Source organism: Mauremys mutica, chromosome 1, assembly GCF_020497125.1.
Source record: "Mauremys mutica isolate MM-2020 ecotype Southern chromosome 1, ASM2049712v1, whole genome shotgun sequence".
NCBI classification, from domain to species: domain Eukaryota; kingdom Metazoa; phylum Chordata; order Testudines; family Geoemydidae; genus Mauremys; species Mauremys mutica.
Genome location: NC_059072.1, coordinates 114,970,738 through 114,985,069, shown reverse-complemented (window position 1 = coordinate 114,985,069; position 14,332 = coordinate 114,970,738). Strand labels below are relative to the sequence as shown.

Sequence of the window (14,332 nt, the reverse complement as noted above, 5' to 3'; positions counted from 1 at the left end):
CCTGGATCCCAGTCATGTGATTATATCAATCTCAGCTTTCATTTAAAAATAAATGTTTCTACCTCACATGGCTGCAAAGAAAAGCTTGAGATTATCCACTGAATAGAACTGAGACAGTGATGTCTGCCTGTGTCTGCCCCCAGCCTCCTGCAGAGGGAGAAGCAGCATCCATACCAAGGGAGGTAACTCTTTATCCCCCACTTTGCCCTTGCTGTTCTTGGTGTGCGCCCACCCACCTTCCCAGGAGTTCAACAGGTAAATGCCTAGCTGGGCTCTGTGGGATTGGTGGCATCTGGTCTTTTAGCCCCAAGGGTCAGATATTGGCCATGGGAGTGTGAATAGTTCCCTAAAGACATCCACTCTCACCATGAAAATCAGATACCACCCCAGGCAGATCTCCAATTCTCCCTCTCTTTTCTTGCTTACTTTGATCAGCAGTGAAATAGTTAAAAATCTAGACGTATATTACCATCACTTGGCATCGGAGTTACCCCACTTTGATGAATGGGGCAGTTCACGCCTCTCTGAGCTCCTGTGTCAGGCTCTCTGCAGAGGCAGGCAGATGCCTGTGCATCCGTTTTTGCTCTTTTCATGTTTTCAAGGTTTTTTTTCCATAATCTGTTGTTACTTTATATTGATAGAGTTTAGCTCCATTAGCACTTGAAGACCAGCCACTCCAGAGAATGCAAGAGACACAGAAATGTAAGTCTGGACGGGACCTCTGATGCACCCTGACTGTTTTGGGGTTCTCCCAGAATGAGGCCGCTTTATCATATAACTTGCAAGGCACAAAGTTTTCCAAGTAACTGAATTTGGAAGTATTTTACTGTTCATTCTAAACATATGAAGCTGCATTTCTCAAATGTTCTTTCTGGCTGCATTTTGTAATGCTTAAGGAAAAGGCCTCTCCTCTCCATTGACAGTTTCTATGCCTTCAATACAGATAAATATCAAGGAAATTGTAAACATTTGTACAATGAGCATGATCGCATGAAAATACAATTTCCCATTGGATTCCTTCTTGCTCATGGTACAGTACAGCCTTGTGGCACAAACCACTTCGTGGCATTACTTGTGATATTTTTGAAGAGGTGTGAGGTTCTGCTGCAGTTGTTGGGGCAGCAAAAGAGTCATGGATAAACCAGAAGCAACTGAGATTCTTTAGTTTAAGTTTGATACCCTAACCAGTGCGGAATCCATCTTGATTCCCACCCTTGTAGTCTTTTTATGTTAGTGCTATTGTAACCCACACATTTTCTGGGTTTGGTGTTCTGGCTCAGCACGTGGCACCGAGACCACTTCAAGTGAGAGCAATTAAGGAGTCTGGTCTACAGCCTCAGCTAATACCCAGTTGGCTTTTCGCTCATGCAGTAGAGGCTCATGCACTAAGCTCCAGAGATCCCCAGTTCAATCCTGCCAACTGGGCTTTGTCAGTGTTACACTGTCCCCTTCCCTTCTAAATGTTTATCCCAAATGGGCAACTAGATTGAGATGCTGCCACCTTTTCCTCTTAACATTGTCATGCTACATTAAAATATTTTTGTGCGGACCAGGACTGAGCAAATAATGAATTTTTCATTTCAGAGGCTGAACAAAAAATAAAATTAAAAACAATCAGTTCAAATCAAAACTCATTTTATTTTTCAGTTTTTCCTCATCGAAATGGAATAAATGAGCAAATGTGTTTCAAGCCAAACAAAACAATTCACTTGACCCTAAATGATTTTTTTCAGTTTTTCATTTCATGTAGGTTTTGGGTGCTTTTTACTCCCTCCCTTTTTTACAATCTAGCTAAATTTTGAAAGGAAACACCATTTCAGAATGAAAAAAAAATCAAGTGTTTCATTTCCAGATGTTCAAAATGAAACTATTTGAAATGAAAAGTCAAAACATTTCATTTTGAAATGACCAAAACAAACTGTTTTGACTTTTTCTATTTCTTTCCCCCATTTTTTACTTGAATTTGCAAATAACTTCTGTGTTCTGAAAAATGCATTTTTTCGCAAATTTATGATTAAAAAATATTTTACCCAGCTCTAGTGAGGATTCTTCATCCTGTGTCAAACTGAGCCTCTGTTACCTGTGCTGAAGAATCCAGATTCCTTAGCAAACTCATACACCTCTTTAGGTGGCCTGGCTACTGGGGTGGGGACAAAACACCCCACTGTGTTAGGCTGGGTTACACGACCATTCTGATGTGGCAGCATTTCACACCCACTGGGTACAGGGTCAAATGACTACACAAGGTGCAGAGCAGTGGAGAAGCAGGCCTATATTGTGCAAGTGTCCCAGGACATATAGTGAAGGTCTATATATTCTTCTGTCTGGTCTGCCCACTCTCTTCCCACCTGCACTGGGGAAGGCAGTAGCAGCCCCGCGGAGCCTGATATGCCATCAGCCACAGAACAGTGATTCCTTACTCAGTCACTCCTCCTGTCCTACCTGGCTATTTAGGGCAAATCTCAATGCTGCCCTTACAGAGCTTTCTACTCACAAGAGAAGACAACTGGAACTTTAACAGAATTGAAACTACAACAGGGTTCAAAAAAGAACAAGATAAGTTCATGGAGGATAGGTCCATCACTGACTATTAGCCAGGATGGACAGGGACGGTGTCCCTAGCCTCTGTTTGCCAGAAGCTGGGAATGGGCGACAGGGCATGGATCACTTGGTGATTACCTGTTCTGTTCGTTCCCTCGGGGGCACCTGGCATTGGCCACTGTCGGAAGACAGGACACTGGGCTAGATGGACCTTTGGTCTGACCCAGGATGGCTGTTTTTATGTTCTTATGTCAAGGACTATGCAATGGCACGTTCTGTTTGCTATCTGCTAAAATTCCTAATCTTCTATTAACCTCCCTGTTTTAAATTGATTCTGTTTGCCACACATGTAACCAAAAAATCTTGCTCAAGGTCAGACTTTTTATAGTTCCTTTCCCCTCCCGCAGCCTGTATTTAAATGATTCCAAAGGGACTTTCAAAGAACCCGATTTATTTACTTACTTCCAGGCTATTCTGAGACTCAGCTCTAATCTCAGAGCTGAGTTCACAAAGATCAAAGCTTTCGTTTGACAAACTTGACAGTTCTACAAATAAATTAGCTCCACCAAGAAGTCCTGTCCTGTAACAGTTTCCAAACTTCTGCAGTGTCACTTGTTATGTGCGCCTTCTTATCCATATTCTGCAGTTTCTGTGGAGTCTGCTTATGTTCTACCTCTTAAAGCATTGAAGGGTCCCACAAACCAACAGAGAGGTGTACTGTACACCACATACTCCAGCAGCTCATTCATATGTTCCTCCTCCTTGGTCACTTTCTCCCATATTTGGGAGAGGATTTGTCTAGACAGATCTTGGAAGGAATCAAGAGTGGAGACTGAAGCATGGAGCACTTCTGTGGTATGGGAAACTTGTTGCATCTTGTCCTGAAAGTTGACGGGAAAGTGTTCAATAATAACCAGTAGGATCTGGTAGATGGTCTTCAGGGGTTGGGTGATTGTATTAATCAAGGCAATGATGCAATATTTCAGCAACTGCAAGAAGCAAATTAATAGTGTGAAGGTACAATTTTTAGAAATATCTCTTGAAATGGGAAATGTCTACAACTACACTGTTTGATCCTAAAACTGTTCCCCAACACAGAACCATTGTTCCCGCCCTCTTTGATGTTTTCCATGCCAATCCAGCCCTGTTTGGTATGGTTCCCCCTGATCATTGAGGAGCTTCTGTTGAAGCTATATACCAGTGATACTCAGCGTTCAGTGCCATATTAGAGATCAACATTACCCAGTCATGTGAATTCATTGTTTCATTTACTATAGTACTATATTACATTTAGTTTTATATATATATATATATATATATATATATATATATATATATATTACTCACACAGTAAATCAGTTAATAACTTAGTGCAAGTTGATAACTTAATTGGTTAATAACATAGGAAAAGCATCCTGATTGGTAAATAACTTAGATTGGTTAATAATTAAATCACAGTGTTTTAATATCCCGTGCTGCCAAGAGCCACAAGAGACACATTAAAGAGACACTTGCGGCTTGCGAGCCTCAGTCTGAGTATCACTGCTATATACGGTCTGGAATAGGCCTAGATAAATAAGAGGTCTTGTAATCTTTGACTCTCATAAAGACTGGATTGCTAAAGAAAAAAAAAGCTACTGGGACAAAGAACAACAATGAAACCGCCAAACCTGAAAAAGATAAGTAAAAACTGTCTAAGTGAAGACGCTAACTAACACTAATCCTAATGAAGAAGGCACGGGATGATACATTCTGACAAAACTGGGTCCATGGACCAGGTGAGGTTCCCGTTCCGTCTGCCAACATGGCTGGAAGGAACTGTGACAGTTGGTGCTCCACACCACTTTTATTGCTCTGCCCCGCAAACATTTGGAATCCCAAGAGAAGGGTGTAAGGTAGTGTTCCAATGGCATTAAAAAGTTCCATTGATCTTGGCTGTGCCACAGGTACATTCAGAGCTTAATTTGTGTCAGGGCTTGCCAGGGCTGAGCCCCGGCACCTTTAGGTTTGGCCATTCATAGCCCCGGCACTTCTGGGCTTGCCGTATCAGTTATGAAAGTAAAAAAAATCTTGATCACCAGCACTTAATTGCTTGAGCCCCAGCACCACTTTCATTACAAATTCAGCACTGGGTACATCTCAAGAGTGGGAATATGCAGAGGCCACTCAAAGAAGATTAGTTATATTGTGGTTCTGCCCAGAACATCCCTGGGATAAGGATGAAGGGGAAAGAAGAACTTTGTTCCTACCAGGGAACTAGTTTGAAGAGCCTCCCAGAGCCTTTGGCCGGCATCCCTCACCTTGCTCTGGGAATGCTGGTAAGCACATTGCTGGAATTTGGTCATCATGGAGCCCAAACACACCCAGTAACTGTCATAATCTTGCTGCCGCTGGGCAGAAGCCATTCCATGCCTTTCTGCAAAAACTGTAGGTTTAACTGAAAGAAACAAGAGAATAAGGTTATTCTGCCAAATGAAAGGCGATAATGTCAGAATGGACCACAGCTTCCCCAAATCTTAATTTGAAAGCCTGACTCATAGATTCATAGATTATAAGGCCAGAAAGGCCCACTGTGGTCATCTAGTCTGACCTCCTGTATAACGCAGGCTATAGAACTTCCCCACACAGGCACCAACAGAGTAAGCACGTTCCTGGGGCGGCAAAGGTTTATGGGCAGCGGCATTCCATCCATTCTTGGGGCGGCAATCCAAGCGGCTTTTTTTTTTTTGCTTGGGGCAGCAAAAATGGTAAAAATGGCAAAAATGGTAGAGCCGGCCCTGTCCCCATAATAATTCCTAGAGCAGAGCTTTTAGAAAACCTTCGCAGCACATGTTCTACCTGCATCTTAGATACTAAGGGTCAGATTTTCAAAAGTATTTAGGAACACAGAAAGGTAAATAGGCACCTGGTGGGATTTTCAAAAAGTTCCTAGGCACATAATTCCCATTGATAGAGATAGGCACCTTGCATTTTGAACATCTCACTAGATCCCTATCTGCATCTTTAGGTGCCTCAATACCTTTAAAAGGCTGGCCCTTTGGCAACAGCACTACTATTACCACTGTTTGCCACCAATCTAGTGATGGAATTGTTTTAATGAGAAATTGGGTTATTTGTATTATGGCAGTGCCTGAAGTCCCCAACTGACTCAGGTCTTGTTGTGCTAGGCAGAAGCAGAAGACGGTCTCTTCCCCTAAGAATTTATAATCTAAACAAACAATGGGTGGAAGAAAATATTATCCCTATTTTACAAATGGAGAACGGAAGCACAAAGAACTTAAATGACTAGTCTGAGGCCCTACAGGAATTTGTGGCAGAGCTGGGAATTAAACCCAGATCCAGCGTGTGTAACCACTTTTCCTCTGAAATTAGCCAGTGCTTTTCTAGAAAGGTCGGTGGTTCGTAAAGTATCTCCTCCCCATTTAATAGCATTTACCCTTTGGTAAGGAACATAACCATTGGCCACACACTTACATTTCCCCTATCCATGAAGCATTAACACCCCCCAAGTGACAGCATGTGCTCCAGGATGTAAACACACTCAGCACCAGTCATAGTTTTGTGGCTTTGGATCTTGCTCTCCCAGATGTGGGCATTTTACTGAGCAATCTTCAGGAAAACAAATGTTACATAACAGCTTAACATATGTCATCGCAGGGTGGCCTAGTCTCACTTCACAGGATGCCTGGGACATATTTTAAACTCACTCTCTTCTGTCAGTCTGATATTTGTCTTCCTTTTACACCACAGTGTGTGAATGGATGAAAGCAAGGACTAGAATGAAGGAGTAGCTCATGGCTTAAAGCTAGTTCAAGTGGGAGTCCTGTTAATTATTTGGTTTTATCAATGCAAGGGGCCCTTTATCCATTTACTGTCTTGTTATTATATCAGCCAACTCCAAATAGAAGGAAAGTCCAAGGTAATAAAAAGAGTGGAACTTTGGGATGCCCCCATTTTATTTTGGAGCTATGGCAAAAATATTGACACCAGGACTGGAATTTTCAAAAGAACCTATGAGATGTAGGTACTCAACTTTTACTGGAAATCAGTAGAAGCAGAAGACTGAACTCCCTTAGGCTCCTTTGAAATTCTCAACCTGGGTGTGACCCACACAAGTTCTTACCCACTTCACCAGCCGTGGGGAGGTAGGGATGTGCTAGCTCTTCAGCTGTCTCCAGCACGGCTTAAACTTCATTCTTGGCCATATGACTAAAGCTGGTCAGGAATTTTTCAGCAGAATGTTTTTATATTGGAAAACACAGATTCATCAAAACCAAAACTATTCACAGAAGTGTAGTGATTTGGATGAAACTTTCATCATGAAGGTTTCTCAGCTCCAGGATGGAATTGACAGAACCCCACCCAGAACAGCCAATAGCTCCCTGCTCCAAATCAGGCAGAGCAGGGACTTGAACTTGGGTCTCCCATATGCCCAACTAGTACCCTAATTACCAGGCTATTTTAGGATGGGACTTGCTCATGTTTTTTAATGAAAAATTTTTAAAGGTCTCATTTTCATTCCACTGTGGGACAAAAACTAATTTCAAATCCTCCAATTCTGTTGTAAATCAGAATTCTTGTTTCCCAGCCAGCCCTACATACTTTTCATCCCATGACTGTACTCATACCATTAATCACTGCTGATTTGGGGGTCTCCATATTGGTCTGGATGGCTTCTTTGGTCAGGCCGACCGCTCCTATGATCACTGCATCATTTTCCCCCTTCCCTTTGGGAAACCTCATGAAGTCCTTTACATCTGAAGCAAGCTGAAGATAAAATAGAGGAAAGTTGGTTTTATACTAAAAAAAAAAGATATTGGACAAAGTTTTCAGACTCGGGTGCCCACAGCCAGGCTGCTAAATTCATAATGAGGGTATCTAATAAGGTGGGAGTAATTTTCAAAGCTGCTGAACAACGGCAGCTCCAGTTTTCAATGCTTTGACCTAAGATCTCATCTCAAAATAGGGTAAATATCAGTTGATGAAGAGACATCACCTTCCACTTGTTGTGAGCTTAAACTTCCATACAGGAGACATTTCAACATAATGTTGTCCTGGAACATCTATGAAACGGGGCTTGTGTCATCCAATTTTATCTCCCCTTTCCTAGTTTGCAGCCATCAGAAAATGTGTGTTTGTCCACTGCCCCAAAATTCCCTCCAGTGTTTGAATTGAAACTGCACAGACTGCCTGTTATTGTCTAGTGAAATCCACAAATACCCATTTTTGATCAGATACATTCTTGCAAAATAGGCTACAACTATCCACACCTCTCCAGCAAGGCATTCAGCTGCCACCACAGCTCTAGTCACTCTTGCTAATAGATCAGATCATAGCCTTCCCCTTTAAGGAGTCTCTAGTTGAATAAAAGATAATTACCTGATCAGCGGTCTGACAAAGTATCGGCAGCTTCTCCTCCACTGACTCTAGACCCTTGCAGTTTACTGTTGCAGCTATAGAGAGGTAAATTGAATTAGTTTCTTAACTCTCTTTCAGTGTGAGTCGGAATAGACTGGCTTATGTTTACGTGTCCTAGTTCTCAGATCAGCCATATCAGAAGTGGAGACAGGAGGCCAATTTTCCAGCTGGTTTTAGGCACAGAAGTTGCTGTGAAATTGCACACTACCTATGTGTGACAGTCAGGACTGAAGAATTTCCCACAGAATTTTAGTTTGAGTTACACTTTCCCTTCCCATTGAGAAAAGCTTCTCTATCCTGGGTTACTTACGTTGAGGTTCCAGGGTATTCAGAACTGGCTGTACACTGCTGACCGCAACTTCATTAATGGTCTTCACTCCTTTCTCTTCTCCAGTACACAAAGATTTGTTGTACAAATGTCTCTTTTTGATGGAAGTATATTTAGTTGAAACCAAGTGACAGACAGTGCTAACAAAGGGTAGGCCACTCGGTTTCTTCAAGACGTTACACTGAGGCAAAACAGGAAAAGTCACATCAGCAAAGATTCACTGGCAGGTTAAGGAGCAAACTCAAAACTCTGATTGATCTATCTGGCTTTCCAAAGATTTAGGACCAGCTCCAGAGCTAGTTTAAATGGCAGCACTTCACTGAAGTCAATGGAGCTACACCATGTATAGTGGTTGTGGATCTGGAGTTGTAGAGGAAATGAAATCCTATCATCTCCTCAAAGAAAATCAGAATCCATGGGCTGCATCAATACGTCTTTTTAAACTAGGTAATTTGAAAAGTCTAATAAAATCAAACATCTAGTCCTACTTCACATTTCTGAGCAGTAAGTCCTGTAGGTGCAGACACTGAGAAGACATTGGGGTTTGGAGGTGGAGGAGGGAGGTTTACAGCAATTTGAGTCCAGGTACAACTTCTACTAGTTCTGTCTTTGAAATCTTTAAACAGAAAATTAGGATGAACCAAAATCAAAAGATTATTTTACCCCTTGCCCTTTAAGGAGGGGGTGGAATACTTAGTTATGACAGGTTTCAGAGTAGCAGCTGTGTTAGTCTGTATCAGCAAAAACAACGAGGCGTCCTTGTGACACCTTAGAGACTAACAAATTTATTTGGGCATAAGCTTTCGTGGGCTAGAACCCACTTCCTCAGCTGCATGGAGTGGAAAATACAGGAGCAGATATAAATACATGAAAGAATAGGAGTTGCCTTCCCAAGTGTAAGGTCAGTCTAACGAGACTTGGAAAGGCAACTCCCATCCTTTCATGTATTTATACCTGCTCCTGTATTTTCCACTGCATCCATCCGATAAAGTGGGTTTTGGCCCACGAAAGCTTATGCCTAAATAAATGTGTTAGTCTCTAAGGTGCCACAAGGACTCCTCATTGTTTTTAGTTATCACTGTTTCTAGTCTTAGTCTAGACCGTTTCTAATCTAATCTAGTGTGACTAATTTAGTAACTAACAGGAGATGTCATTCTATTTGCTGTGCACTGCACCTTCAAAATCCACCCCTTCTTGCTCACTTTGGGGGCTCTGAGACAGCTGCTATTTTGTTTTTCAGTTAGGATGCAGTTTTATGCCAATATTACTTCACACCAGTAACATAAAACTTGTGTACAAGTGTGGAGAATCAGGCTTTTTATACATGTTCTTTGCTGTTTTCCTTAATCAAAAATCAAAGTCAGACAGACTAAAAACAAACATTGCTTTGGTCTTTGTGTATGGAAAAATGGAACAGAAGAAATCACTGAACAGTGGAATGGCTATTTAGAATAGACTTATGTCAGCTGGACTTCCAGAAACCACCTTTGAATTTGCTGAACAATTGTTAGATACAGATAATTTTGCTATGTCAGTCTTGGCCTTGACATATGACACAGGCATGGATGAGAAGGGCTGAAAAGTACCAGTCCTGATGCTACTTATAAACCTAATGTGAGACCCTCAACTGGTATAAATCAGCACTCCTCCAGTGATAGACAAGCCAATTTACACTAGCTTAGGACCTGGTCCACTGTCTTTCTTGGCACAGAATGGAGAATTTAGTATTCACATTCATTCAGTTCTGGACTCATTTCAACAGTCACTAAGCACATTTCTTGACACTTCGGTGTAGGGGTGGCCTGAATTACCTGTTGGTTGGTGCTTAGTAATGCAAACCAGTATCCTACCTGCTGAACCTCATATTCCTACAGGATGTACCCACCTGCTTCTTCTGTTCCCAGTTCTCTGAGGAAGCAACGTCTAGTTTGGTCGTCTTAGAGGACATGGTGCAGTCAATTATAACTGAAAGTCAACAGAAAGATATGACAGTGTTAAGTTAGGGTTTTAATGGAAACCTCAGATAACACACAAGGATAGAGAATCTCACAGACTGATCAAAGCCTAAAAACTATGTATGGGGCCAAATTCCCATTGACAATCTGGAGTAACTCCATTAAAGTTAATGCCCCTCCTTGTTCTCTCTCTATGTGTCTCTCTGTCTCTCATACACATGAAAGAGAGTTTTACTCTGTAAGTTGCTCTGATGGAATGTGTGACATCCTCCCATTTCACATCCTAATTTAAGTCTGATGTAATTCCACTGAGGAGGGCAAGGGGAGGGCCTTGGTACCAGGAATCAGTCTGAGGGATCTGTGCAACTGGGATTTTCTATAGTTAGGTTCAGCACTTCAGGTTGTTTGTAAAATGATTAGAAATAGAAGCCCAGTTTGTAAGCATGGAACAGCCTCCAGCATGGCACCCATACTCTCTTTCTTGCCTAATGAAATTGGGTTGCACACATACTTTTACTTTTGCTTGGTTTTCTGAGGATGCAATTTAACTGAGTGAGCAGAAAATTCTGTGATAGTTCTTAGTCCAATCCCTTATGCACTGTAAGAACCTATTAAGTGCTTGATCCTGACCAGTGCATGTGGGGGAATGTTGTGCATGTGAGCACAAGCTACAAGATGATGAGAAGGACAGGGAATGCAAGGGAATCTGATCCTGCCTTAATGAAAGCACTGCTGCATAGCCACTGACTTTCTGCTCTTCCTAAGTAGGAGTAATTCAAAGAGGAGAGTATATAATGTTTCATTTACATGTTGGGAGTCTCTCATAAGCCTGTTTCTTCTCACACACACCTATTTCTCATCCTTTTTTCTCCCTGCAATCAAGAAGAAGGTAGCAGGTGCACATGGAATTTCAGACGTAGACCCTCCTGTACTCTCTGCTCCTATTCAAGATGGAGCACAGCAGCCTTGCATGTCCTGGTGCACATCATCCAAGGCCTAAGCGGATGAAAAATTATGACCACCACTAGCCAAGGACCATTCACCTAACTACCTCCTAAAAACTATGTATAGGGCCAAATTCCCATTGACAATCTGGAGTAACTCCATTAAAGTTAATGCCTGGACTCACCTAACTAACTCCTAATTAAGTGAACGATCATCACGCAAGGCAATTTTTAAACTTGAAGCCAGTTGATGCGACGGTTCATGCCACAACCAGGTGATTGGCAGCTTGGGATTCACACTGGATACAGACTGCCACCCCCTTGTAGTGGTCTCTAGTCTTCTCACTCAGCAAGATTAATTCAATAATCAGTCCATGTGGGATACAAAACTATTCAAAGAAGTTAAAATACTCCTCACTTTTATGATTATTTGTATTACAGCCCTTATCTATCTAGAAATGCAGATATGCTGATCACCTCACAATCTTTCATGGATTTTAACGTAACAATACCCCAATGAGATAGGGAAATACTACCCCCATTTTACAGATCGGAAACTGAGGCACAAGGTAGATTATATGACCTACCCAAAGTCTCACAGAAAGCCGGTAGCTGAGTTTGAAATTAAGCCAGAGTCTCTTGAGTCCCAGTGTAGTGCCCTATGCACTACACCGTCCTTTGTACCCCACCAGCCCCCAACCAATAGCATGGCCCCATTGTGCCAGGTGTTCCACAAACACCTAGTGAGAGGCACTCCCTAACATTCTAATTAGATCAGACGAGAGAGACGGAGAAAAGGACAGAACATTCAAGCAGAAAACTAGCAAATGAGGCACAAAGAGATAAAGCGACTTGCCCAGCGTCATCTCGGATATCTCTGGTAGAACTGGAAAATGAATGCCTGTCTCCTGAGTCCCATTCCAGTGTCCCAACCATAACTCAATGCTTCCTCCAATAACAACCACTTCCCAGCTTCACTGAAGCAGCAGCCGCTCTGATTACCTGCCAGTGGGTGATACTGTGTTTGTTTTCATCATTGGCGGGATGGTCTACAGGTGTACAAATTATTCCATTAGTCTTATTCTTCACCCTCTGAAGTCATGTAAGATAACATTTTGTGCATTTTACACCATTCTCATTCAAGGGATACTTTAACACCATTCAAGGGATACTTTAACTCCAGTCAAGCATCTGTTATCTGACTATTTCAAAACCTGACCCTCAAAACCTACAAGATAATTACACCTTGTAATAGACAAGAAAATTCCACCTTATCATTGGCTAAAGATAGTCATGTGACAAAACATGGCATTTCTATTGTTTACCTTCACAGATGTAAATCCTGGCATAAGAAACGATGTTGCCCAATCAAATCATGTATGCAAATGACTACATTATGATTGTCTGCAGCTGAGTTCGGTGGTGGCTCTCACCTTTGCGCCAATCAGCTGTTATATGCAAATCCCTGCTTCCCCATTGGCTCAGAAGTGAATAGTTTTTTCTCAGCCTTTAATTTTATTGCAGTTTTTTGGGGAACTCCATGATTGTATAGTTTCAGAAGTATCTGGTAATCTCTTTGTTATAGCTTCATATGTCTTATGAAAGCACCCATGTATATAATGCTACATTCATTTGCTTTGTACTGTAGTGATCCTTAGTCCATAGTTACCTGTCAAATCAGGAGCCTTTTGATATTCAAGTCAAAAGAAATATATATATAGCTGCTATTCCCATTTTAATGGGAAGTAAACTAAGGCATCTGAGGCTGTGTGACTGTGGGTAAGTCACTTAACATGCCATTGAAAGTGCTACCACGGAATCCTGTCTCCTATCTTTTGGTTTATTGACTGAAAAACACTTTCAAAGGGTAGGAGCATAGCTCCTGCTCATGTTGAGTCATACAGATGGAATGTATTTATCCCTCCTGTCAATTCAAAAAGTCAGAGTGTGCTGCATTGGCTACAAACAACCCATATTTGTAGCTTAGGAAAACATTTTAAAAATGGGTCTAAATTAGCGTCGTGCCATTCCCCACACAGCTCAGCCTGAAGGAGCACCTTAGCAACAACATTTAGCACTTTGCAAACATTTGCTATTAATTACAGGATCCTAGAACAACAGCTCACAGCTCCAAACTCTAAGGAAAGAGGCCAAGTGAGGCCTCAAAAGTTAGCCCTACACTCATAATTTAAACCAGTACCTTACAAATCCTCCAATGTACGTTGCAAATAAGTCTTGATACTCTATTCTTACAGCTCTGAAAACTTTTAATAGCCCAGCTGCCAAACATTAAACTGCAGGCTGGAAGCTAGTGTGTAATTTCATTGCATAGGAAAGCTAACTAAAAGCCTGTTTACCAGCTCCTCCTTGCACCTCAAAGAAAAACAGCACAGTTCAATGATACACAACGAAACTCACTGGATCCATCTCTTTCAGACATCGTTTGAGGGCTCATATGCCCTCACTTGCCAATTGACTCCATTCTCTCCTGCACTCAACCTTGTCCAAACAGTCCTCCAAACTCAGAAAATCCCCAGGTCCCTCAGCTCCCCACAACCCAATCCCCAGCTACTTGAGAATACCCTCAGCCCACCCCCCATCTATCCCCTCCTTCAACTTAACCACTCCACAGCTCAAAAACACCCCTTCAGCTCTGAAATCTCTCCCATTCAACACTCCCAGATGCAGAATAACCATCACCCATCCCTCCAGGCTCAGAATTCTTCCTCTCCCTACCTAACACCCACTGCCATCAGTCTCAGAGGACCCCTGCCCCGCCCCTTTATACCTATTTTAAAAAAAACAATGAGCAACAGGTGGGATTGCATCCCACGGTACATCAGCCACAACACACAGCAGTGACAGTACGGAGAGGACATAGTACTCCTAATTGAGGGCTGCCCCTGGTGGTGACCATTTTGGGCAAGACCAGATACCCATAGCAGTATCCCCTGGTGAATCACACTGGGGAAGCTGGTACACTGGGGAAGAGTCGAATGAGCGATTTTGGAGGAAGCAGAAGAAATCCATAAGAGACCCAGGGCTCTGGGCATTTGTGCTCATCTCTTTTTAGCAAGCTTCAGCAGGGGAAAGGCCCATTGCTGAGTGAATGGGAGAGAATTTTTCCACTCTATTCCCCTGACAGA

At 42.2% G+C, this 14,332-nt stretch overlaps 1 protein-coding gene across 9 annotated transcripts; it reads right to left on the bottom strand.

Moving 5' to 3' along the window:
- Positions 1–2,984: 2,984 nt before the first annotated feature.
- Positions 2,985–12,489, bottom strand: LOC123351753 (perilipin-3-like). Of its 9 annotated transcripts, XM_044991386.1 has the most exons (9): positions 12,189–12,489; positions 11,372–11,575; positions 11,050–11,114; positions 10,173–10,252; positions 8,270–8,468; positions 7,921–7,994; positions 7,170–7,308; positions 4,791–4,978; positions 2,985–3,530 (listed from the first exon to the last, which is right to left on the bottom strand). In XM_044991386.1, the coding sequence occupies exons 4-9, from the start codon at positions 10,233–10,235 to the stop codon at positions 3,204–3,206; spliced, it is 990 nt and encodes a 329-aa protein (XP_044847321.1). In that variant the 5' UTR covers positions 10,236–10,252; positions 11,050–11,114; positions 11,372–11,575; positions 12,189–12,489; the 3' UTR covers positions 2,985–3,203. The 9 variants fall into 9 exon arrangements, with proteins under 9 accessions (XP_044847321.1, XP_044847307.1, XP_044847315.1 ...); XM_044991372.1 differs by lacking the exon at positions 11,050–11,114; XM_044991380.1 differs by lacking the exon at positions 11,050–11,114 and having other exon boundaries at positions 11,372–11,531.
- Positions 12,490–14,332: the final 1,843 nt, after the last annotated feature.